At 36.1% G+C, this 27,420-nt stretch overlaps 1 protein-coding gene across 2 annotated transcripts in view; it reads right to left on the minus strand.

Annotated features, from left to right (window-relative positions):
• Positions 1-2,930: 2,930 nt before the first annotated feature.
• LOC136835695 (VWFA and cache domain-containing protein 1) overlaps positions 2,931-27,420 on the minus strand; it is a 60,545-nt gene continuing 36,055 nt past the window's right edge. For both annotated transcript variants that reach the window (XM_067099551.1, XM_067099547.1), the window contains exons 15-23: positions 25,667-25,910; positions 24,978-25,167; positions 24,489-24,618; positions 23,188-23,318; positions 17,995-18,150; positions 12,258-12,371; positions 11,294-11,876; positions 10,849-11,034; positions 2,931-7,140 (exon numbers count right to left, since the gene is read on the minus strand). In XM_067099551.1, the coding sequence (XP_066955652.1) occupies positions 6,749-7,140; positions 10,849-11,034; positions 11,294-11,876; positions 12,258-12,371; positions 17,995-18,150; positions 23,188-23,318; positions 24,489-24,618; positions 24,978-25,167; positions 25,667-25,910 (2,126 nt within the window). In that variant the 3' untranslated portion in view covers positions 2,931-6,748. The remainder of the gene's footprint in view (positions 7,141-10,848; positions 11,035-11,293; positions 11,877-12,257; positions 12,372-17,994; positions 18,151-23,187; positions 23,319-24,488; positions 24,619-24,977; positions 25,168-25,666; positions 25,911-27,420) is intronic.

Consider the following 27,420-nt stretch of genomic DNA (forward strand, 5'->3'; position numbering starts at 1 on the left):
CAGCCTTGCCCACTCATCATATCTATCAGTGGCAACAAAATAACTGACCAATACTCAGAGTCAGAACCTGGTGATGGTTATACTGTTTTCTGGGTTTATTGTCAGTAACTTAATGTGAGAAAGGCAGAAATATATTTAAAAACTATTAGAAATTAGTTGCTCATTTAGCATCACTGGGGAACTGAAATTATGAAGCTATGAATTTAATTTTGAATGCTTAGCTTGACTAGGCTAACTTGTCATAGCCATTATTTTCTCAAATAGGATAAGTACATTATAATACATAATTTTTAATTATTTTGCAACATGTATACATTGACATACACATGGTTTCCATAAAACACAACTCTGCTTTGTTAACAGCAAGTATGTATTCTAATGTTCTCCCACGGGAATTTTACGGAGCTTCTGTTTTATTACCCATCCTGCCCTGTGCACCAGGAGGTCTTACTCACTGTACTCTTATAACATGATTTCTACCTAATTTCATACATCAGGCAGTATAAGTATGGTTATTTCTGAGAACAGTATGAAAGAAATATAATGACAGTTGTGCAATACTCAGACTAGAATGGAATTTTGTTAATTCTGACTAAGTCAGTCAGTCATGTAATTTTTTTTTTTTCAGAAATTTCATGTATGACATAATGACTTTTATCACTTATAAATAAAAATTTATGAAGAACAGTAGTAACTGGAGCATGCATGTTACACATTGGTAGTATGACTAGGATGTATATGTCTGAGAAAATGTAACAAACTTATGCAATGACTCGAGTATGTATACTATAGGTGTTTGGTTATGAAATACTTATAAGTTATTATTATTACTGTGTAGTCAAGTCTTTTGACTTATTTACATTAGTCTCAAACATTTTAATGGATGCTTGCATAATATATATTGCCACAGTGGGATTTAAGCAAGAGCAATTCAGATTCATCTGAAGGTCTAAATTCAAATGTCAGGTTAGATTCTCACACCCCATCTTCCTCTCTGGTTGTGAGTATATACATTACCAGTATTTTTTCTGGTATTTAGTTTTCTTATCCATGTAGTTCAGGTTTCTCTAAAGCAACTCAAAAGGACATTTGTTATGTGCTTTGGTAGAAATTTAAAGTCTGTGAACATTCAAATAAGATGGAATTGAGCCAATCAGTGACAATATCAAATAAGATGGAACTGAGCCAATCAGTGGCCAACATCATCAGCAGTGTTGCCATGACAGTATGTATTATTGAACACAATATTTCAGTGACAGATCAGCTGATACCGACTATAGTATGTTAGATAGATAAAGCGCAAGTGTTCATGCCGAGTTACATTTTCTCCTACTGTACAGAATGACAAGGAAAAATATGACAAATTAAATATAAAAACTCTAATGCTTTTCAGTTTTGTGCTTTCAGTAATAAAGGAAATTCGAAAACAGCAACCAAAACTTTTTAATTTTGATAGTCACAATATATATTTGTTCATATACTGAACAAACCTTTGATCTTAATATAAGGGAAAAATTCTCTAGCGCCTGCTGGAGTTCAGTTAAAAAAATACAAGGAATTTGGTGGCAACAGGAGTTAGCCAAGATGGCGGTGAGGAGGAGACTCTGCTGACCTCCCTCGCCCCATCTCGGCTCCATCGCACCAGTTTTTTCTTGACTGCGATCTTGGACCTCCGAATTGGGACCTAACACTCGTGCTTAGCAATCTCACACGTAGTCCATATAAACCCCTAAGAGCTTCATCAGACAGAAATTTAACCCTGAAGATGGTTTTCCTTTTTGGCCTCTTCAAAGAGAGTTGGTGAACAACAAACTTTTTTTTAACGTCAAACACAGGAGGGGTTGGGGTCAGTAGTCTTCGAATTTGTCCCAGGATTCGTAGCCAAGTCTCAAAATCCCTCTGGTCACGATGACAGTTTCGAGTCTTTCCATCCCTTCCCTTGGAGATTTTGTTGGTAATGATCCTGAAAAATTCGTTTATGTCCCGTTAGGAAACTGCATAACTAAAAAGGACTCAACATCTCAGACCAGGTTGTCAAGGGCTTTTTGTTAGTACAGGCTGGAACAAGAAGGAAGTGTCCAAGAATTCTATCTCCTTTTGGCTATGAGAAGTAATCAAGCAAGTGTATACTTCTTCAAATTCAGATGCCAATTCAGTGCTTGCTTTCAAAAAGAACTTATTGGTTCCAAGGATTTTAAAGGCTGGTATATGGATACGCAAAACCACCTTAAGACACAGTGTAACAGGAATTACATTGTCTCTTGACCCAGATGTCTGGCTGGTAAGTAACCTTATACTTAACAGATCAAAAGCATATGACTGCTTCCTATGTGAGCCAGGGTGAGCTGAACCTCCAGTCGGTTCAGGAGCTCTCTCTATCCTCCTTCCAAGAGTAAGTCTCCCTTATGTTAAGACCAAAGGTTTGTTCTGTATATGAACATATGATAAATTTTAAATCAATTTGTATTTTTCTTAACTAACAAACCTGCAGTCTTAACATATATTGCCCACCTCAAGTCACCCCTCATCCAATTACCTGGGACAAGGAAACTGACACGATGGAGCCGAGAAGGGGCGAGGGAGGTCTGCGGAGCCTCCTCCTCACTGCCATCTTGGCTAATTCCCTTTGCCACCAAATTCCTTGTACTTTTTTAACCAGACTCCAGCAGGCGCTAGAGAATTTTTCCCTTATGTTAAGACCATAGGTTTGTTAGTTATGAAAAATACAAATTGATTTAAAATTTGTCATTCTACAGTCAAATAAGATTCTTCTCACATCTGCACAACACCTCAAGGAGGTTATCATATCCAGCAGAAGGTTATATTAGTCAGTCACTCTCAACAGACAATTGGTTCTTTACTCCTGCATGTGAATGTATTTTTCTGAGTAATGGTCAACAAAGGAGAAAACTACAAATAAAACAAAAGGCAAAAATCAAACATAAATTTATGGTCTCGAGTTAGAATGAACAGCTGCTCATGAGTTACCTGCCATAATGGCCCATTACTTCTAGAACAAAAAGAATACTTACAAATCACTGGGACATTATTAAAATGTGTACATAATGTATAGAAAATATTAAAAATATATGGCACAAAAATATGGCAAAATCATCTGAAAGAGACATTCTTTGAGCAAACACTAATATCTACATCATACAATCAATCTAATCAAAGGAAAGAATGAAAAAAAATACTGTAAAAAAATACAGAAATTTTACAAAAATTACGGAGTCTAAATACAAATTTCTGACAAAGCTAATGTCATGAGAATGGATAAATAGGTACCTTACTCCTGTACCTCATGTATAATGGAAATTAACTATGATAAGAAATTTAATACTGTAGCTAAATCTTAATACTGATCTGAACTGCAACTAAAATTCCAGTATCTTAAGTTCACAAAAATTTTTCACAAATGAAGTCCACAGCTAAAGTTCCATTTAGAAATTTTCTTCTAAGGAAATTTTTTAATTTCCAGCACTTTTTCTAAAACATTAATAATGAAGAGGTGTGACAACTCACTGCCTTGTCACTGAAAATTTCAACTTTAAAACAGAAAAATAACAGGTTATGAAAATTAGGAATATAAACAATGTCCCTCATTAAAAATACTAAATATAACGTGTAACAAAATTGTAAATTCCTTGAATCTCACACTGGAAATATGTTTCTGTTGATGAATCCCAATAGTAATTTAATTTACAGAATGTAGTAAAATTTCAAGGACAAAGATGTTAGCCAAGATTACCGCTAGTTTTTTCTTGATGGCTAGTGATGTTTCATTTGTGAGAATATTCATTGCAGAGAGAGAGAGAAACAATAAAGTGCAGCCTGTACACTGGAATTTAAACATACAAAAATAACTTTGGAATTCTATTCTAGAAAAAGATAATTAAAATTTCTCAACTGCTGTGTAATTGTAGTATGTGAAAGAAATTTAATATGAATCATCACAATTATCACAGTCTCCATACTTTGTTACAAAAACTAATATATACTTTGTGACTAACTTCAATTAAATTTTCCCAATTTAAAATTAGTTTACGGTCCTTTCAACCAGATTATACTTATCACACAATAAATATATGTAGTATAAACTGAATAATCTTTAGTCAGCCATCTGTCTTCTATGAAACTTAGTTTTAGAGTGCAAGAAATACATATAAAAAATCACATTACCTATGATAGTGGAACACAACACGCAAGTTATGTAGTAAAAAAATTAAGAGACTAAAAATTAATGATAGTAACACTGACTCCTCTACATATAAAACTTTATTATTACTATCAATAATTTAATGTTGATTTCTCTATGTATAAAACTTTAGCATTACTGTACTGTACTATCAATTAATCAAATTTCATCAAACCAGCTTTTTGTAATTTTTACAAAAATCCAACACAGGACATGGCAACCAATATTTTGAAAGTATAAATCATAAGAAAAATTCCCATGCTGAGAAAATTGGAATTTTTCATAAGATTTTAAAAATGGTACACAGACTGAACAAGGGGGGATTACTTTAATAAATCATGTTGACTTGTTAGCTAAGAATCAGATGCAAAATGGAAATGTTCTATAAAAATACAACACATTACATTTATAATGTAAAGTATTTTGATTTTTAAGTCTATAAAATGCTTTCTTTGGTCCATAAAGGTGACCTCAATTATAAGAAATGAATATTGCAAAAATTCCTTTTCTTAACTAATAGGTTAGACCTCAATTTCGTTATGAAAACATTTAAATGACACAAAAGAAGCTCAGAGTAACTCATAATTTTAGTTAAGTTCCCAAATTCTGAAGCATGTCTACATCTTACGTCACAGTCAAGTTTTGGCTTTTATGTAAAACATTATTTTCTTAAGCAAACTACTGAATCATCAGGATATGTATATTTCATGAATTTGTGAATGACAAGAAATTATAAAAAAAACCCTTGTTCCTATTATTTCCGTGACAGCTTGGATGGTTCTGCTTTACTTCTAATTTTGTCACCACTATTTTTAAGTTTCAATCTGGGGCTTCTGGTCCTGACAAATTTATATATATATTTTAAACAAACCAAAAATTTCATAACCATTTCTGAGCTACTACCAATTATTGTCATTATAGTCTTCATCTATAGGATAAATGGTTGTGTGCTTCACTAGCTTCACTACCAATGTTTACATGTTACTGCAGTATGTGATTAGGGCTATTTTCTGATGTGGGTGTTCCACAACACAAAGAAAGAAAGAAAGAGACAAAAGTGGCACTTGTGTAAAAATAAAAATTAATCCAATACCAAATTAAGGTATCAACATGCAACTTTCAATATAGCTGCTGTGCAAAGTATTTGTCAAGCAGTATTTACTTCAAAAATAAATTTCATAACAAAAATAGGTGCATGTCTTAATGGCATTTAAACATAAAAATAAAATTTGTATATACATCTCACTGGAAGAATAGGAATTATCACTTTCATAACAGAATAAACTCCTCAAACAAATATTAAAGAACACATAGAAGTTCATACACAACTTACAATTAATCTGTAATAATACAGATAAAGGCAGAGAAAAATGAGTACATCTGCAATTTACAACACATGCTCACTAGACAATTTAAAATAATTATAGTGAATCACAGATCACCAACTTTGAATAACTTCAAAGAATGTGATGGGCAAGAAATAAAGAAGTGTGACCATCTTGGTTTTCAACTACTTGAAAAGATCAAAATGTTTCAATACAGTAGTAACTAAATATAAAGGACTTAAAAGCTTTCCTGTATTTATAAAAAAAAATAAATACTTTTCAACCATTTAGCATATGAAATTATCCTAAAAACATGCAGCCTTACCATATTTAACTTAGGTCAAAAATACTGTTATTCTGGCAAGCTACCTTGTAAGAGAAAGATAGGAACTTACAGAATGAAAAACCCAAATGAGAATATACAGAATGAATTTAATTAATTGCGATAACGGTAAGCAAAGTATTAGAATGAACATTGAGAAATTACTGTATATAAATGAAGTGAAAACTAACAAACTGCAAAAAGAAAAAATACATATACAGTATTCTCTCTTAAATGACTGACAGGAAATGGATGAACCTGATTAAACTGCAATTTCAATGGTCAAACTCCTATTATTCCCATGGTAATCATTTGCTATATGAGCACTGCTCATGATAAGTTAAAATTAAATCAAACTACTAGTTTTGCAAAATGCTACATCTTTGGTAAATAAGTAACCCAGACATACAAAACAAAAATTTATGGCTAAAATGATTTAAAAAAAAAACATTAGCTGCAGCTAAAGACTAGACTGAACTACATCCTTTGTATAAAAGGTAATAGACTTGTAAATCCCATTCATACAAGCTTAATTCTTAAAATTAGCCTTTAAAAACCTAATATTAAGAGGTAATATGCTTTGTGCACCTTGTACACAGTCATATGGAACTACTACAAGACAAATGGAGGCTGAGTCACCAATTGATTTTGTAAACTGGAGGGTTGTTTGTGCTTTAGAAAATTCATTTTTTGATTACTTTTCATTCATCCAATAAGCACTTTAACATGCTCTAGACTCAGTTATTTATTCCAGCCTCAAATATTTCTGACAAACTAACAATAGAGCATTAACTTTATTGTCTTTTTAAAGATGTTACTATTGTCTTCAAAATAAAAACTGACTTATGCTAGTACAGTAATATTTTTAGAAAAAGATTGAGTACTAAATGTATGCCTTAATATTCAAACTGTGTCAACCATATGTACAATTACTGGTACTATGACAATATTTGGTCCATTTTGCTTACGTGATGACAGCAATGTGTGAGAGGGATCATGTGGGTCTTCATCTTCAGCAAGATGATTTCCTGTCTTCTGAGGTAAAGGAGATGATGGAGGAGACCAACCTGATGAAGATGGGGGGTCATCCAACATGCTTGATACTGGAAGAGAGGGAAGACTAACTATACCTCCCAAATCTGTGTAATTCAGGTTTTCTGAATCATCATGTGGAGTCATTGTAGAATACCCATGATCACTCGAGTCTGCTTGACCAGGAGGACGGCGGTAACCGGGATTCATTCGATATGGACTAATGGTAGCGGCTGCTCCTAAGCCAAGGCCAGAGACATCACCTGTGAAATATAAGGGATCTGACTTCAAAATCTTAACCTGCAAATAATTACTGGGTATATGCACAGGAATGAAAATAAAAATTTATGAGGTTAGCCTTCATTCAAGTGACAACCAAAATATCCTTGCTAAATGAGAAACTGAAAGTAAATAAACTTGAATAGCCCGACCTCTTAAAACTGGCACCCCTGGGACCAGGCCACTGCTGGACCACAGAAAATGCTGGATGACAGAAATCACCCCTAAAAAATCCCCTTTGTAAATGAAGTCTTGCCAGCTCATTCCACATAGCATGTATTGCTATGTTTTCAAAAGAAGAACAAAGCTTATGAACAATCACTGTCATTCGTTAGGTTTAGTTCCTTATGAAAACTTTGGCCTGCTCTATAAGCATCTCCCTGAAAATGCTTTAACCTACGCTAAGTTGGAGCTTAAACCACTTTATAAGTGCACTGTCTTATTCTGATCTGGCATCTTTCAATGTTTTCCAGTATTTCAGACTTTTCTGGCTTTCGTTTTCAGCAAAAACCTGAAACCAAAGAAAGAGAGAGAGAGAGTGAGTGTGTGTGTGTGTGTGTGTGTGTGTGTGTGTGTGTGTGTGTGTGTGTGTGTGTGTGTGTGTGTGTGTGTGTGTGTGTGAGAGAGAGAGAGAGAGAGAGAGAGAGAGAGAGAGAGAGAGAGAGAGAGAGACTATTGGCCCCGGTTAGGTTGTTACTCAACAGATATCCATTTGCAAAATTCAAATAATGCAGTTGTAACAAGAATAATGATAATTTTAATAAAACTGTTGTTTTATGTACTGTACGTGATTATAGTTCATGCATTACAGTATTGTCATATTATTATCTTATAATTTATGAACACAACAATCAGGCACAATTTGCATTCTTGTACTATTTACATTCTTACAACCATCAGCTGACTGCATTTTACCAACATCACAGTCATTAGTTGCTAAATGAAATGTATGTTGGAGATTCGTTTTTTTCATAAATTACCAGATCATGGCTTAAAAATGTATGTGGTTTTGCCAATATCAGGTGCTGCTTTTTCCTCTTCCAAAACATTTTGTCGCCTGCACATTATTTCTTTCTTCAGCCACAAATACAACCGTAAATTTAGTAGCATACTTTCATAACATTTTCCTCTCCATTGTGTGATGGGTAAAAAAAATTTATTTTGTTTGTACTTATGGAAATCACCATTGAAATTTGCAAATTTTCAACAAGTCGACAACTGTAACGCAACCCTTCATAGATGTGTGTTAGTTACGGTGACTGACATTGGCAAATGGCTGTTTCTCGATTTGACTATTTATGTCAATACTTGATGTTTATGCTGTGTCTTGCACGCAGTAGCAAGTGGTTGTTAATTTTAAGACATAGTAATTATATAATTCTTAGACAAGTCACAAGGTTGGTAAGTCTCATTCAATGTATGAAGATTCGCATTTACAATAACCTAATGAACTTTTGCTTCTAGGCCTATTTATTAGTTAAAAGCTAACTCATTACCAATGGTATCTACCAAAACTGAGACGGGCATAGAAACCCTAGCGTAGTTTAATCTACTAAAAATACACCTCGCACTATGCACGATGTATATGTATGATGAAATCATGGTTTTGGCCAAAGTTTTAATGATCGCAAGATACACAAGATCGGATGATACACAAGTACAGTATATACATGTATGCTGTATATTTTCAAGTTTCACAGAATTTTTTGTTGGAAATAAACTGTGCTTGTGTATTTATGGAGCAAGTTCAGTTCCAAAATCCGTGAAAATCCAAAAACGAAATGTGTGGCACTGCCCTCTTAGCTGGTCAAGAACTAAATGGGGCTGATTCAAAAACAGTCCCGGATCATGGGAGTTTACGGACCACAGAATGCCAAATTTAAGAGGTCAGACTGTACTGTGAAGTCTTTCCTTTCCACAACTCCATTTCCTTTCATACACCACACAACAGATTTCATATGCAGGCAGTCCTTGCTTATTGGTTCGATTTTATGCTGCTTGGCTACCATTGTTGTTAACCAGATTTTCAGCAACGATAAGTGATTTTCGGTGTCAGCAAGTGGTTTACTAGCATCAGTAAGTGGTTTATTGGAATTGGTAAGTGGTTAACAGCAGTGTTAAGCAGTTTATTGGTGCTTTCGACATCATAAACACATTACCTCAATTATTGTGATGTTTCGGTTATCGACGATTTTTAGTTATTGGAACTCAGCCGGGAACGGAACCCCCGCCATTAACTGAGGACTGCCTGTAGTTGTGAATATAATGGCTAACTTGACATATCTACATGTCAAAACATTAAAATTTTAATACATAAAACTTATTTTATACATGTAAACTATTGCCCTCCCTTCATAGTCTTACACTAGTTTGAATTGTTCACTTCATTGCCCACAATTTTTGGAAAAAATTCTGATCACCTAGATGGCAATACCAGTTGTAGTCCCTACAACTGCCTCTGCAAACAGAAAAAAAATGCCTTTAAAATAACATACTTTTCAAGTAATTTGTATTTTTCCTCAGTCTTTACATATGGGAAATAACTTTCAGTGAGCTGGAAAACCAACTGTTAAACTTTTGCAAGGTGGTTATGGTAACAGCTACCTATGGTAGGGGTGGAAGCACCTGCCACCAAGTCAGTGAGCATTCAATTCTATGCAGGTTACTTTTTGTTGCTGTCTCATTCAGACGTGTTTCTTTTCTCCGACTGCCGTTCACTGTTGTCATCCTTGCTGTAACTGGAGCTTAAGTCTTACTGCTGCAATTAGGTTGTTACACCTGCTGCTGCTGTACTCACTGGTGCAGGTCATGCTACACCTGCTGCTGTTGTTATTGTCCCAAGTGCAGCTGGAACTCTTGCTGTATCAGTTGCTGGTATTCTTGCTACACCTGCTGCTGCTGTTCTTGTTCCAAGTAAAAGGGAAAGAGGAGGCTGGCACTGGCCAGCACAGGTGTTGGCATAGGTGTTTTGCTGGTGCTACCTCTGGCAGCTGCTGTCACTGGTGACTACTAGTATTAGCAGTTGCTGATGATGGCTGCCACTGGCGGTGATGCTTGATAACACTGGTGTTACCTAGTACAGTACTTGCTTGCTGGTAATGGTGCTGCTGTTTATTTGTTACAGGTAGTTGCTGTCCCTTCGTAGTGTTAGCAGTTGTATTTTAAAATAACATTTAATTTTTATGTTAAAAAAATTACTTTAAAGTGTACAACCTCAATATGAATTTGAAATAGTTGACCATGTTCATCATCAAGAATGAGCTAGAACTGGCACTTCCTATATTGTCGTTCTCTAAAGCTACCACTTGGAAGGTAGCTGGCAGAGATCATCAAGAGTGCACAGTTCAGACCAGTGCTTGGTGTTTCTGGCACTAGCTGGTGCTGTTATTCAGGACAGAGACAAGTGGAGGCAGAAAATATGTGCAAGAGTTTTAGACAGAAGGCCCCAAGTGCCTGTTTGCAGTTAACCAGCCAAAAGGCAAACAAGAAGTAAGATTTGCCCAAGGGGACCTGGGGACACCAGATACACATGCACTAACCTTCCAGGAGCAGTAGGTGATTTTTTTTTTTTTTTTTTTTTTTGCTAGTACACTGTACTGGAGTTTCTGCAGCCCTTACAAGCTGGGTTTGGTAAAAGTAACAGATTTGTGAAAAAGCAAATGCCTATCTTAATAATCTGACTATGAACATACCTAAAAGGTCTTCATCAGCATTATCTATTTCATGTGTTGGTTCTGGTTGATATATTGGATGTTGGTGTGGACGAGACTGAAAATTTGCTGGAGTGTAGAGTGAACGGCTGCTCCCTCCTACATGCTGTCGATAGCAATATACTGCCAATGCTACCACAAGGAAGACTGCCATGATTCCACCCGCAACTGTAAGAATTTTGACACTTAACACCTATTCAGTAATTTGAGGACAAAATGGTGTACAGTACTACTTTTTACTCTTAATTTTTGATTACTCTAGACTTGCTAAGGAAACCTTTATATATTCATTAGCTATTCAGTCATAGTACTACAATAATCTAAAATTCTAAATGAGTTACTATCATGATTATAATGTACAATGTACAAGCAAAGCATGTTGAAAACAACAAACCTCAATGGAAATAAATGATTACATAAAACTTACCTGGTCCTATTGGGCTTCCAGAACCACCATGGGTATTGTCTGAATGAGGAAGTGTGGCTAGTCCATGAGGATATGGTGATGGACCTCCCAAAATCCCTCCATAGCAATGTTGTTCTTCTATGCAATGAGGATGCACTAGAGCAGATTCTCCATCATTTGTCATGGAACACCAAATACAACCCATTACACCAAGGCATGACTTTTCTGTCAAATGAACAGAACAGGAAACAGAAACACAGGAGTCTAAATGTGACAGCAACCCAATAGAATACTGTAAGGGAACAGCTGCTTCTGGAATACGGTCACAAGTGGGTGCCAAGTTAGGAGGATGCATACCCACATCTAGCACTTGAGGTACAGTAAAGCGTTTACTGGACCCTATGTCCATGTATGTTTGCCACACCTGATTCAAAGACTCTTCACTGTGATTTGAAACCAAGGTTGAAAAAATGGATGAATGAGCAGCTTCTAAGTAGGACTCGGTGAATGGGACGGAACATGGATGTGAAGACAAAGGACACTCGCATGGACACTCGCAAGCCCCTGCTTCAAATAACTGGCAATTCAAGCACAAACGGTCATCCTGTCAACAAAAGTTATAAGTATATTTGAATTACTAAAATTGTGGCTAAAAAAACTGATGCCCTCATACTGTCATGGAGTTTTCTGCCAATCTTGTTTCCTGTCTAAACAAAATTTAAAAACGATCAAAGCCATAAACATTTTGGAGAACTACAATTACTGTAATTTGTTATTTGAAGAATTGTTTAGATAAATGTTGCCCCACAATATCAATAATTAGGATTCACTGTAAAAGAAGCAGGTTTTCTAAAATTAATTGTATTCAGTCATATATTTTGTAATACTATAATACAGTGAATGGGCATGTATAAACATAGACTAAGAAAAGAAAATTCTACAATTTTGGCTATCCACTAGCCATTTAAAAAAAAATATACCATACCATGCTACAGGGACAGAAGGCCACAGCAGGTGTGCATGTTTGATTTATGATACCAAATATGAGGTTGGTAGCAGGCACAGCAGTAAGGGCATATTGTAGGCAAGAGTTATCAAGCTGAAAAAAGATAAAACCCAGAATAAATGTTGGTTATTTTGTTACATGAAGCTACAAAAGTCAAGTTGATTAAAACACTTTGTAACTGCTGTAACACTGTGAACTGTTTTCTCAGCTGTCTAAGTAAAAGTAATCATGAAGTATTAATAAGAAAGCAAGCATAAAGTCATCATGTCCTTCTATAACTCTACATGCTAATTTTACCAGGCTATATTTTAAAGCTGCCTAATGAAGATCAAAACTTAACAAATTCTAAGTTAAACTTGCCTCTGATGATAGTGAAATTTAACTGCAAGTCAATGACATCATTAGTTCATTGCAACAACACAATGTTCCCACAATGAGGATACTGATTACTGCATACAGAGGGAGCTTTAAAATACACTACAAAATAAAACAATAATAATAATAATTATAATACCAGTAATATAGTTGCTAAAACACCCCAAATAGTCATGGTTAAAAGAAGATTTGGGTATAAAATATCTTGTCATTATACAAGTTCTCTTAGACTAATTCCTTCTAAAGGTTGTTCATAGAGGCACTTTGCTGTTCTGCTGCAAAGAATTGTGAACGCTATGGTTTGTTTTCCTTATGTGCCAACTATTTGAAAACACAAAAGGGAGGCAATTTGTTCTACGACAGATGTCAGTACTTCAAATTAAAATAACATACAATAGCAGTTAAGCCTCTGCCTTGAAACCAAATGTAGGAAATTACATGCACTGTGAAAAAGTGGATATACCTAAAATTTACAGTTTTACTAAAACATTATGGCTTCTTAGCAGTAAGATGCTTTCAAAGTTCTTGCATCTGTATTTCCTGAGAGACAGTAACTTTAAATATAATTTTAAGGGACTATAAATAATTTTTTAAAATGATTTTCCTATACTGTACAAACTCATCCCAGATGCTTCTGTACCTTTGAAAATGAAGAAAAAACAGTCAGCTCATACTAAGTATGCAAGGGCAGGTATCAAGGTCATAAGCAGCTACAAGTCATTATTCACACCATCTGATCCCAGAATAATAAGAGCTGGGAGGCAGAAACTCACATTATCAGCAGAAAGTTTGTGTGGAAAAAATTTTGCTTTCACAAAATACTTTTTTACAACAACCCCACTACAGTACCTATCCTTACCCCAAATTACATTTAAGGTGGGAAGGATGAAGTTGGTAAAGTTGATTTAAACCTGGAGGATTTGTCTGAAAAGTCCATTGGACTGATCATAAGCATCAAAAACCATTGTCTTTCAAAGATATACAGGGAGTTGCATTCTAAAGCGAAACTCTAATATGAATACATAACTCTGAGGTTTATAATCATTGAGTCAGCATGTCCACCTTCTGCTTCAGATCAAAAGCTTTTGTTCTTAATAATTATTATTATTATTATTATTATTATTATTATTATTATTATTCAGTAGATGAAACCTATTCATATGGAACAAGCCCACGGGGGCCACTGACTTGAAATTCAAGCTTCCAAAGGATATGGTGTTCATTAGGAAGAAGTATGAGGAAGTAAAGGGAAATACAGACAGAAGAGATCCCATATAAAAAAGAAAATAAATTAATAAATAAATAGTACTCCATTTTCACTGGAACTTCTGAAGTTCCAACTGCACTACATCCTCTGGGAGGCTGTTCCACAGTCTAATGGTGTACGGAGTAAAGGACCTCTGGAACTGAGAAGTTCGACAGCGAGGCACATTTACTGCATATTGGTGGTGCTGTTCAGGGAATCTGGTTGTTCTTGGCAGATAAAGGGGATCAGAGATCAATTGTGAATGTGAAAGATCTCTGTTGAAATACAACTTATGAAAAAGTGACAAACAAGAGACCATCGACAACTGCTACTATTAGGAAAGAGAAACCTACCACCATGAATCACTCTATCTAAAAGAGATAAATCTCTGGCAGAAGCAGACATCCACACCAGAGAATAGTATTCCAGTAAAGGAAGTACAAATGACCTAAAACAGGTTGCATTGATTTTATCACATAAATATTTGAGGTCTTACAAACAAAACACAAAACTTATTAAAATCAGCATATGAACTGAAAAAATAAAAATTCTGACAATTTTTTCAAGGAGTTGTTTCCTGTATTTAATGTACATTGTTGGTTGAAAGTTGGACGATCACTAAGAGTATGTTTGGTTGTAAGTGCTGATCTGCTTTCTCTTCTTTCAGGGATTGGGTGACACGGTTTATTCATCAAATACCTAGGGGTCAGATGAATGTACCCAGTTCAATGATGGGATAACATTACTTCAGAGTGGAATTCTTTATGGAATAAATAACACCACAATCCAACAGCTGGTTTAATGTTTTAATTTGTTATCATCAGATTCATTATTCCACAATGCTGCCATTTAATGAAGATGATGGGTTTTGGAGATAATAAATCACTCATAGGAACAGGTAGCTACTTTACCAAACCTTTATTTCCTTTAATGTCCAAAATTTGTGGGTACCCTGGATATTTCACCAATCATACTAGTTTATTATAAATTGTGGAATGAAATCTTAATCAGCTGAATAAAGGGATTTTTTTATCAATAATTTTGAAGGATTTCTAAAGCCCTTCTGGAACCACTGAAAATGACAAATTTCTATAGTGTCAACTTTTTGATATTCTTAACTGCTGAAAACAGAAGCATATCGGGAAAGAAAATGGGCTTGTTTCATTGGATGATACTGCAGCAAATCCAACAATGTGGATCATGAGATGTAATGAAACAATGTATATGTCTTGGTACTCAATATACCACTTTGCAAGTAAACTGGAGTTCAGGTACCACCAACACTTGACACATAGGCAGGCAAAGCCTTACGTGTGCGTACACATCGCTGCAGCATCTTCACATTGTACAAATAGCTGACACAGTGAAAAGACCTACATATATGACTACTGTAATATAGAACCAAGCATTCCCAGTATTGCTAAAGTGATACACATCCCTTACCAGAAACCTACCAACTGCCATCTATAACCAATGGTAGACTGCTGAAGCATTGAAGAAAACATTACATTTCTGCAAACCTGAATGACTCCTCCAATTTTCTCATGAAATAATGTACTGTATTTATGCAACATGAATGCTCCAGGGTAGTTATTTTGGTAAAGTATGGTTATGATCAAGGTAAAAAATCTTCATCTAGAAGAGCTTCATTAACAATATGTGCACGTCATTATATGCAGTCTTTTTCACTTAACAGTTCAAGAGTTATGGCCAAGGTTAATGTTAAAAAAAAAAATCCAAGGAATTTGCACCCAGGGCACTAAGACGACTTTCTAGCTGGTAACCATTCGTATTCATCTCTACCAGATATCTTCCCATCCTCTCCTTACTGCCTGTAATATACATGATCACTAGTGGTTTTAAAGCATCACAACCTGCCCTAAACCAACTGAAAATCTGCATGTGAATTTTTCATTTGCCTTTGTAACTTTCATGATTGTCTACAGTTACTTAAGTTGTAGATTTCACCACCACTGACTACTCAGACCACTGTATCTTCATTCCCTTCATCTCCATCATTTCTCCTTTGAAGGTGTTTGATCTATAACAAAATGAAGACAGGTCTCAGCACTTGATGAAATATATTTGACTACACAAACCAGTGGGTGAGCCAACAACTGAGGACAGCATAAATGAATTCTCTTACAAGAAAAAACTGTGCCTTCCCTTGTGTAAGTCTGCCTAAACTTGTACAGAGACCAATGTCACTTGACCTGTCCACACATACACTTCAGGGAAGTACCTTTACATGAACACCTTTTGTGTTAATGAAGGCCATATACTTGATGCACAGTCTGTGTTGCTAAGGCTCAGGAACAAACACTGAGCAATAGCAATAATGATATCCCAACTTAAGTTAAGGACTACAGTAGCAGAAATTGTTCATAACACAGTGAAAATTGTTCAAATTTGTAAAACTTTCCTGGTTTTTTTAGAGGGAGGCCAAACCAATAACCTCAACAAGGTATCCTGCACCTTGTAAGAGGACCACCAGCATGCTTATAAATGTTTTAAAATTTGAACAAAACATGCATGCATTATCACCTGTATATGCACAAAAGTTAAGTAAAACGAGTGAGAAGTGCTTTTGACAATAACCATAAAAAGTCTTGGCTGAATGAAAAATATCACGAAAATAAATAAATCAAATGCTTACTTAAATAGGATTTTTGGTGAAAATGAAGATAAAAGTTTAATGATAATGCAATGAAAATGAAGATAAAAGTTTAATGATAATGTAATGAGTCCAAAAAGTGAAGATATCTGACCTTTTAACTGGGAGGATCTCACACATACACACAATAACACACACTTTCATCTACTGCTTTGCTTGCTGAATTCAACTGAATATAAAATTTAGGCTAAAGGCCAAGCACTGGGACCTACGAGGTCATTCAGCGCTGAAACGGAAATTGACAGTAAAAGGTTTGAAAGGTGTAACAGGAGGAAAACCTTGCAGTTGCACTATAAATCAACTGTTAGGAGAGGGTGGAAAGTAAGATGGAAGAAAGAGAATATAAAAGGAGATACAATAAAAGGAACGAAAGGGGTTGTGGCTCGGGGCTGAAGGTGCGTTGCAAAGAACCTCAAGTAATGCCTATAGTGCACAGCATGAGATGCACTGGTGGTGCTATCCCCTACAGGGGCTTTGCTTGTTGCAACCAGTAATTAGACACCAAGTTTGCTTGTTGCAACCAGTAATTAGACACCAAGTTTGCTTGTTGCAACCAGTAATTAGACAACAAGTTTGTTCAGTAAACCCTATGTTAGGGTTTTAATAAAAGCAACAGGTTTGTATTGTGACAGAGTGTACAGGAATCAAATAAAAACAGAAAACTTTCAAGATAACTGAAGACATAAATCAGATCTTGGTAACAGGTGCAGAATTACGGTAAGCTAAAAATTCATATTTTCAGATTGATTTTTTGGAGACAGAACAGGTTCAGACTTTACTTGGTTAAGCCAAGTCTGCACTTAATCCTACTACCTGCATATTAAATATAGTCTGCACTTAATCATACTACCTGCATATTAAATATCTTGAAAAAGAATTATAGTATATAAATAAATCTCAATAGTCCTGATACTTTCATAGCACATTATGCCTATGATAAATCCTGATACCTCTAAAACGAATCACAAACTACAAAACTGATAACATTAATATGCCATTATATTTCTAATAATGTACAGGCGAACAAATTTAGCAGTAGTAGGGGTAAATAAATCTCAATAGTCCCTTCATAGCACAGTGTGCCTATGACAAATCCTGATAACTCTAGAACGAATCACAAATTAAAACACTGATAGCAATAATATGCCATTATATTTCTAATACAGGCAAATAAATTTAGCAGCAGTAAAGGGCTGGACACAAAATCTTGCAGAAACTGATATATCTTCATTCCCCAACTGACTGAAAAATGATTGAAAAACTATAACAGCATGACAAGAAAAAAAGATCTTATTCAATAATCCTAGGTCAAATCAATACCTAGAACTACAATGTCTTCAGACACTGGAAAATCATGAGCTTTTGTCATTTTTCCTCAAGAAACTCTACCTATTATTAAAAGAAATTTTGTTTATTTTTACCTGACCATTGCCATTTCCAGAAGAAGCCACAACTTGCCCTGGAGGAAGGTGTAGAGTGTAATGTCTTTCACTTGCTCCATGCCACCATCGTCCACACCAAACCTTTGTTAATAACCCTCCACCACCTGCTAATAATTCCATTGACACTACAGGTTCCTGAAAAGAAATTAAAAGACATTGTATATTTCAATATTTTTAATTCTGAAATCTAGTTTTTTGTTTGAAAAATTCAATATTTATCTGTAATCTTTTACTGGCAAACCAGATATTTATTCTTCCTCTATCATATTAGTAAAAACTCAGCTGACTTGGGAATACAGGTAGAGAATAGGATTTACACAATTGATGGAAAGTACTAATGTGAATCAGATTGAAAGCACTAATTTGATTAGTATCCAGGAGCAAATATTATAGGTCAATAATCATAAATGAATGGTAAAACGGCTATTTACTGGTTATAATCAGTTATCATTTGACATTTTGAAATAGCATGATGTTTCACCACAACCTAATTAATCACACACTGCCTTATTTTCACAAAATGACAGTTTTTATTACTGTACTGTAATTTGTATTTTTCATAGCTAACAAACCTATGTTCTTAACATTAGGATAAATCTTCTAGTACCACCTGGAAACCAGTAAAAAACATAAAACTGTAAAAAAAGGTATTGGTGGCAACGGGGTTTGGCTACTCAGGTGAGATAGGAGGAAACAACCAACCTACCTTCACCCAAGAACACTGTGACGTATCAGTTTCTTCCAACCCAGGGAATCCATAGAGGGGTGACATGAGGTGGGCAATATATGTTAAGACTGTAGGTTTGCTAGCTATGAAAAATACAAATTAATTAAAAATTTGTCATTTGTTCATACGCAGAAAAACCTAGGTCTTAACATTAGGATAGACTCACTTTTGGCGGGAGGAAAGGAAGTCTCTAACCGACTGGAGGTTTAGCACACCTGGTCTCATTTCTCCGTTAAGTAAAAGCAGCGAAAAGAGACAAAAGCCCCTAGTCTAATGAAGGATATTAAACAGTCAGACTACTGGGCTAATATACATTTGTAAACAAACAATGTATAAATGGAAGTTAAAGAGCTATATCTCTTAAGACAACAAACCTACATTAGCCACCAATTCATTTGTTAACATTCCTCTCTCCCCTTGTTAGAGAGAGGAGGGACTAGCTTCTGCAAGGAAAGATTAGTGTATTAAAAAACTTTTCTCAAACAGAAAGGCATTTACTCACCTGTATCTAACTAGTTCCAGCTCATGATGGATCAATCTTCCTACTGCCCGCCAGCAGAGAAGGAGAAAGTAGAAAGGAAAAAGACCAGTCATCTCAATCACTTTCACTTTCATACCATCGTCTTAGGTAAGATACAAACTGTCTTGCTAGGGGAGCTGGATGAGCTGCACAACTTGTTGAGCAGCCACCATCGGACCCAAGGAAAACGTGTCCAAGGACCTGTGGGCAATGTCCCTTAGATAGAAGGATGTGAAGGTGGTTTGAGAAGCCACATACCAGCCTTCAAAATCCTATGAACAGGTAAGTTCTTAAAGACTAACTAAGGACCTAAACCCCAAATATCATGTGCTCTTGGATCCACTATTTTAGAATTAGAGGTTGCAAAAGAGCTATAAGCACAAATAATAACCTTACGTAGCCAGAAGATGGTATTCTTGGACACTTCTCTCTCGTTCCGGCCTGTGCTTACAAAAAGTCTTCAACACCTCTTTTCAGATAATCATGCAGTGCCCTAATTCATCTGGGTCGCTGTCAACAAAATCTCCTAAGGATGCAATGGAAAAGGATTCAAATCTGTCATCATGAACTAAGGGATTTTGAGTTTTAGCTACGAATTCTGGGACAAATTTAAAGGCTATGGAACCTCAACCCCTCGAGTGTTTAACATTAGAAGAGAGACCATGGAGTCTGTCCATTCTCTTCGATGAAGCTACAACCAGCAAAAAGACTGTTTTAAAGGGTCAAGTCTCTGTTAGATGATTGTCACAATGGTTCATATGGGGCTCAAGTAAAACTGCTTAGCACCAAAGTCAGGTCCCAATTAGGAGATTTTAGTTCTACAGGATAACAAGACCATTCAAAGCTTTATAGAAGCATTGATATTTCCCAAGAGGAAGACAGGTCTACATCTTTTAGGTGTAGAACCAAACCTAAAGCAACCCTATAGCCCTTGATGGTAGACACAGAAAGAAGTTTCTCCCTTTGGAGAAAAACTAAGAAATTCACTATTTGCTGAACAGAAGTTCCGACTGGAGAGAGACTCCTTCAACCATACCAATCACATTAGATGGCCCAATTACCATGGTACACGGCTGAAGAAGATCTTCTGAGGTAGCCGGACATCTGTCGCTGCTTTACAAGAAAAGCCTCTTGCTCGCAGGAGATACTGGATAGTCTCCAGCCGTGAAGAGATGGGGACCCTACCGACTGGTGATACCTCTATCTGTGAGGTTGGCAAAGGAGGTTGTGCCAAGGAGGGATCTCTCTGGGAACTGTTGACAAAAGGGTTAGCAGATCGGGGAACCATTCTGCGTGAGGCCACCATGGAGTTACAAGGGTCATTCTGAGATTCCGGGAAGACATTACTCTGTTCAGAACTTGACAGATCACACAAAAGGGAGGGAAAGTGTAAACTTCCATATTGTCCCAGGGATGTTGAAGGGCATTGTCTGCCACAGTGAAGGAGTCTGGGGCAACCATACAGAAGACCAGCTTTTTGTTGAACCTTGTTGCAAACAGATCTATCACTGGTCTTCCTCAAGATGGAAGAGCCTGTCTGCTACCTCCTGATGTAAGGACCACCCTGTCCCCAGGACCTGACCCTGACAACTGTTTGTCGGCCACCACAATCCTCTTGCCCAGGATATACCTGGCTGAGAGGTCTACTAATTGGTCTATCGCCCACTGACGGAGAAGTACTGTCATCGAGTGAAGTTGGCAAGCAATGGCAGCCAAAGAGATAATATCTCCTGACCCCTCTCCCGAAACTTCCAAAGTTGAAACTATGGAAGAATGGGAAGGGGTAAAATCTTCCAAGGAAGAAGAAGCAACTGGAGGAAGACTGGGCATAGAAGAGGAACCAGGAGACTGAGAAGCAACCATCAAAAGATGAGAAAACCCCTTCCAAGATGGTGCCTCCTTCCTCCTCTGATGCTTCTTCTTGGCAAAAATCCTCCACTGCTCAGGAGGCCACAAACAACATTAAGAACAAGGATTAGTAATATTACACACATTAGTTCTGCATCTGCTGCAAGTAGAATGCAGGTCAGTCTTAAATGAAGCCAAAAACATGAACAACGGAAGCCACCAAGGCCAGGACATTTTCTCTGAGGCTTGGGTACGGGAAGCCGAGATGAGTTATGGGTTTGCATGTTCAAATGCAACACAAAAACACACAATAAAAGCACTAATGCACAATCACACAGAATAGCGCTACTTCATAACACAAAAGGCAAACCAAAGAAGAAAAACGGGCAGGAAGACACCAGCTTCTGGAAGGATGGGCAGTAACATGTCCATCTAGTAGGAGGTAAGGAAGTAACTGATGTGTCACGGTGTTCTTGGGTGGAGGTAGGTCGCTTGTTTCCTCTTATCTCACCCGAGTAGCAAAACCCCGTTGCCACCAATACCTTGTTCTACAATTTTATATGTTTTTTATCAGTTTCCAGTTGGTGCTAGAAGATTTATCCTAACATTAAGCCCTAGGTTTGTTCTGCGTATGATCAATGAAGGAATTCTGGTCACAATAACTTGTCCTCCTCAACTGAGAGACCTACACTGCACCTGCTCAGTCCTGCATATCCTGCCTCCTACCCACTTTCTGTGTGATTGCCACAGAGACAAATCACTTTCCTTACGATCACCCTCCTAAAACTTTTGTAGAGTACTCTCATTATTTGACTTGCCATTCCATCATCTTTAATTCTATTACATCAGCTTCTCTGAGAAAAATACCACAACTGGTCAGTAATCAAGGTTTCACTTTTGCCCAGAAGAGAGCTCATACACATCATGCACAGAAGTATTCCGTGGACAATTTGTTGGTGTCTTCCAGGGTGTCTGGGTACTTTCCTGGTGGTTAAGTACTTTTCAGTTGCTAAATGGGATAGGTTCTGGATAGGTGACATTCCTCTCCAACAGCAACCCAATACTGTACATTTAGTTCATCTTGCATTTGTATATAATTCTTTCTTTTTACTCTGAGATTTATTGACTTGAATTACTCAATTTTTTAAAAACAGAGTACCCTGCTGATCATCTATCCATTTTAATGTTGACCACAAGTGGGCATGGTCTGCTCAACATGAAAACCATTCTGATTTGGACAATTCACTTTTTTATATTTCTACACATTACTGTATGTGGGAAGCTTGGAGGAGGGTTACCTAGCTATGTCCAGAGGAAGACCTATTCTGTAGAACACGCTTAAGTTACCCCACTAAGCAAATTTGCTATAAATTAAGAAAAACAGAAACTAACAAAAATAATTAGGAGAAATGAACTCAATATGGAGTATTTAAAAAAAAAAGATTGTCATGTATTTAGTGTACATTAATGTATTGTGTTTATTTCTTTGTATCTCTTGAGTTCAACAGACTTCAGAATTTGCATAAGGAAAATACAGAATTGATCTTGGCAAGATTAGGACATAGTTTGGGAGGCTAGTTTATATGTATCCAAAACACTGCTCTCAAAATTGAAGACAGGCATTACTCATAATTTATTCTGCAATAGCAATCTACTGCTTATTTAAAAGAATTAATTCTTCTTCTGAAGGTATAACTGTGATCACTGTACTAATTATATTATATAAAGATGAAATGTTAGAAGCTAACCAAGCATAAAATACTTAAAATGTGTGATACGCAGCTTCCTGAAACTGATGCACTATCCTAGTGGGAGGAAGAAAACTTGGACTCCACTTCATCCATAGGTTGGAATTCATCAATTTGCTGTTTTTGGTTTGTTGATCATTGTGACACAAGTAAACAGGAAGTTTATAGGTTGCATGGACACCTGTAAAAGTTTCTTGGCAACTTTTTTTTTTGAAGAAACCAAACTCCAGCTGTACAATAGAACTCTATTAGGCACACATTTTTACATTCTATATTAATCAATTAGAAAGATGCAACAGGTTTAATAGTCAAGGGTTAAAGAGTCTTACCTGATGTGTGATATGTGGAGGAATATCAGTTCCAAGACTAGAAGTTGAGGATGGGGATAACATTGATGGATGAGCAACTAAAAATCCTTTGTTGTCCATTAAAAAACAACGAATACTTCCAACTTTCTTCTCTGAAAACAAAAATTCAATGCATCTAATTAATAATATAAGACAGTATTTATGTTATATGGCTATTCTTTAATTGGCAAAAGTACTCATTCTTCATATGTTGAACACACCAACAATATAAAAACACATGTTCCTAGGCCCAAAGAAAAAAAAAATTTTATGATCCCCAAAGACAAACCTCCTACTTCACTATTGCTCTATTACTAGGAAGAGTATAGTGTTAGTGACATCAACTGAAGAATTAAATCTTGAATGTTTTTTCCTCTAAGTATTCCTCATTTGATACCAGCATTGCCATGATCTACCTTAATGAGCAGAAGCAGCTTCAGGGAAGAAACCAATCACAGGATCTAAGAGTCAGGCACTCAGCAGTAAAATGATAGATTTAATTAAATTCAATTTTTCCAAAATGAAATTTATTTTTTCAGTACACGCCCACACCTTTACAAATGCCTTTAGGAGTGTCAATACTCCTTTCTAGCCACACTTGAAAGAAAAATAATCCACCTTTGCTACCAGCACATCCAAAGTCCCCCTTACCAACAGACAACAGTCATTCCAAGTGTTGTCAGACCACCCCCAAGTCATGTGGGATCAGGAGGATGGCAATTTAGATTGTCAAGTAATGGGTTTTAGAAAAAAAAATTATTTTTTGTTTTAAAAAACTTAATTGGTTTTGGCACAAAATACCAATCATTAACTATGCCTAATTAGTTATTTAGGTGGGAGGGATCTTGCTGTTCTTTAGAAATTAACCCTAGAGACTTAGAGTTGGCAAACTAATAGAAGAAATATCAAGGAGCCTAGAATCTTGGCAACTAACAAGGGGTCAAGAACTTAGATGTACCTAATTAGTAAAATACTGACTGTATTCAGCAGGGCTGATTTAACAGTAAATTAAAAGTGCTTACTCCGCTCATGTGGCACAGAAAACAAGTACCATAGCTTACCATGGTGTGTGACATGTGACCATGATTTAAAAAGAGGAATAGGAGCCAGAGTCATGACAATTCCCTGCCTACTGAAATGGATTTGTAACTTGGCCAATGCTACAAGATGTCCAATTCAGAATAAATCAATAGAACTGTATGTTCAGTCGTGAAGATAAAAACACACACAGATATTAGAGAACATCTATAAAGCAAAGTTAATAAAAGAACTTTCATATTTACCTGTATCAGTGTCACCCCCACAAGCTGGCTCTAGGTCAAGTAAAAGCTTGTACCAAAATCCCAGAGTAAAATCTGTTGCAACCACTGCTACAACTGGATCAGCAGGTGAATGCATGGCAGCAGATCTCCCCTGGAATGTATAAAAAAATGTTCTAACACAAATATGCTTAAGGATGAATATGAATAATCTACTGTACATAAAAAGTAGATTGAGAGGAAATGTTTACTAATGAAAAAAGTCTATCAAATGTGTTTGGATAAAAAAATATGTACAGGTGTTTAAGCCTAAGTATGTACAGGTTACCCTAGTACAAGAAGGACTGAACAAAAATTTAGTTCTGTATGGAAAATTAAGTCACATAAAGAGCCAGCTAGAAAAATATGGTAAAACTGTATTCATGGTTTTCTGGCCAATAATTTTTTTAGATGATTGCAAATACTATTACCTGTACTGTATTATATTTTAGGTTAACAAAATTTCATACTAACCTGGTAGACTGTATGAGATACTGTGACTATGTGACCAGCACCACCAGGATCAAGATATGGAGCAGATACTACAACTTTCCCTGGATTAGATGCAGCATCAAGATACCATGCTTGAGCACGTGGGTCATATGATCGGTCAAGCAGAGTACCTGGATACATGAGTGTTACACCCGATGGAGCTGCTGCATACCTACAGTAAAAAGTAATTGGGAAATCTATTAAAGAGGATGTCAATGAAAACCATCCAAAATATAATAATAATAAAGTACTTTAAGCACTTTATTTTATATAACTAGTGTCTTCAGTAACATAATAAACTTTCACAGCTAAAATACCTTACAAATATGTAAAATGCTGTTTAGAAAACAGAAGAGTCACTTCAGAAGTAATAATGATGCACCACTGCCTTAGATTCTCTAACTTATCTTGCTATATTTACATTCAGCATAAAGGTATCTATGCTTGGGATCACTGAAGTATATCATGTGTATATGCATATATATCACAGGGAAACATGAAACACTGGGTATAAACCCTGATCAGTTTCATCTGTAGTTTTTTGGAACCTCAAAACTTAAGATAAAATCGGTCATGACCAAAACCCTGTGTTTCATTTCTCCTTGTGGTCAATCTGCTTGTGCATCTGTATTTATTCTTACTGACTTTCACCTTCATGTTTTCAAGCTTACCTTCGAATAATGTATTTACTCAGGTCACTATTCTGGAACTGTTTCTTCCAGAAATCTGTAATATGATATAGAGCTGATGCATCTGTTCGGACTCCTAGTCTTAGGCCAGGATTAGCAATCAGCTGGGTGCCATCACTCAGATAAGCCGTGATACTCTGCACCACACCTTGAGTCTCAGGACCAACTGCAACCTGACTCAGAGGTGAAATATAGGCACCTTCAGCTAGGAAGACTGTACTACCATCTGAAATTTTAAAGATAAATACTGCATTACAACATGTTTTGAATTGAGCTGGCATGAAATGTGCAAACATCATCTATATTATTTCCTCATACCTATCGTTTCATTACAGGCTACTGTCCACATCTGATCTATATCAATAATTTGTTGTCTGACCTTTCCAGTAAAAGTTAGTCTGACTTCTGCTAAAATTATAAAAAAATTATAATTTAATGAAAAGCATTACACATATACAACACTGCTTTACTAATGTATTTTCAATTAAATTCTTAATTTAACTCATATCCTTAGTGGTTTCATTTGCAAGTAAGGTAACCTCACTTTATATTTGCCTCTTATAAGGACAGGGAATCTTCCATAAAACCATTATAGAGAAAGGTGGGAGTAAAGGCTTTATAGACCAAGTCCAAACAATTGTTATTGCTTTATAGAGCAAGTCCAAACAATTGTTATTAAGGAATTAAATAGATTTAGACTAACTGAGATTAGTGTAGACTGTTTTTGTATGCTGAGGCAAACTGAATTAGTATTCTACATGAGCTATTTTCATGCCTGACCATCATATTGTGTTCACTTCATCATTATGACTGCTTGTCAGTGTGAGATAGTAAGTAATAGTCTCCTGATGCTCCAAGTGACAACACTAGGCCCTTAAGTATATATTCAATATACAAGCAATGCTAAGCACAGGTTACACACCATGTGCACAGGCTGATTAGTGCTGCAAGATGCCTTTGACTTATAAGGTGATCTATACTATTGCCTGCCTGCCAACACTGAATTTAAAGACCAGTGAAATGGACAAACCAACAACCTTAAACTACCCCAATAACAGTGAACATAAGAGATAAAGATGGACCTTGCTCTATATGGAAGAGATACACTAACATTCTGAAAATGAGAGATTAAAGGGATCAAGGAAAAAAAGAAAAATACTCCCGAAGCTCCTAGGTAAGAGGGAAGAAAAGTCACTGAAATGAGCAATAGGAAGCTGGTTAAGAGTCGAGGGGGCATTTTTACAGCACATAAACAACAGCTAACATAGTGTCTTTAACTAATCAGTGAGGATGGTTGTGGCAGAGAGGGAGATCTAAAGAAGAGGTAAGGGAAGGGTCACTGATTAAAGACTCTGCCTTAAGATTCAATACTACTGAAATAAGTGGCAAAAGATGTATCCCATACATATATGAAAATAATTCTAACAAGGACAGATAAGGCCTCCATAAGCTTTGATAAAAGGGATGACAAAAAAGACTATCATATCCAAGCAAGAAATAATTTTAGACATACAATTTAGCAATCTGAACAATGTTAATTGTAGAAAATCCTGACAAATAGGTATTTCTTCAAGGTACAGTATGTAGACAGCTATATTAAAAATACTGTTCAGAGACAATTTGCAGCTTTGGATATAAATATATGCAGCTCCAGTATGCCAACAAAAAAGCTGCACATCAACAGGTTAACCATAGAATAATTCCCTCATGCAATCAACTGACTAACTATGCCTTTT

Source organism: Macrobrachium rosenbergii, chromosome 4 (genome assembly GCF_040412425.1).
Source record: "Macrobrachium rosenbergii isolate ZJJX-2024 chromosome 4, ASM4041242v1, whole genome shotgun sequence".
Taxonomy (NCBI): domain Eukaryota; kingdom Metazoa; phylum Arthropoda; class Malacostraca; order Decapoda; family Palaemonidae; genus Macrobrachium; species Macrobrachium rosenbergii.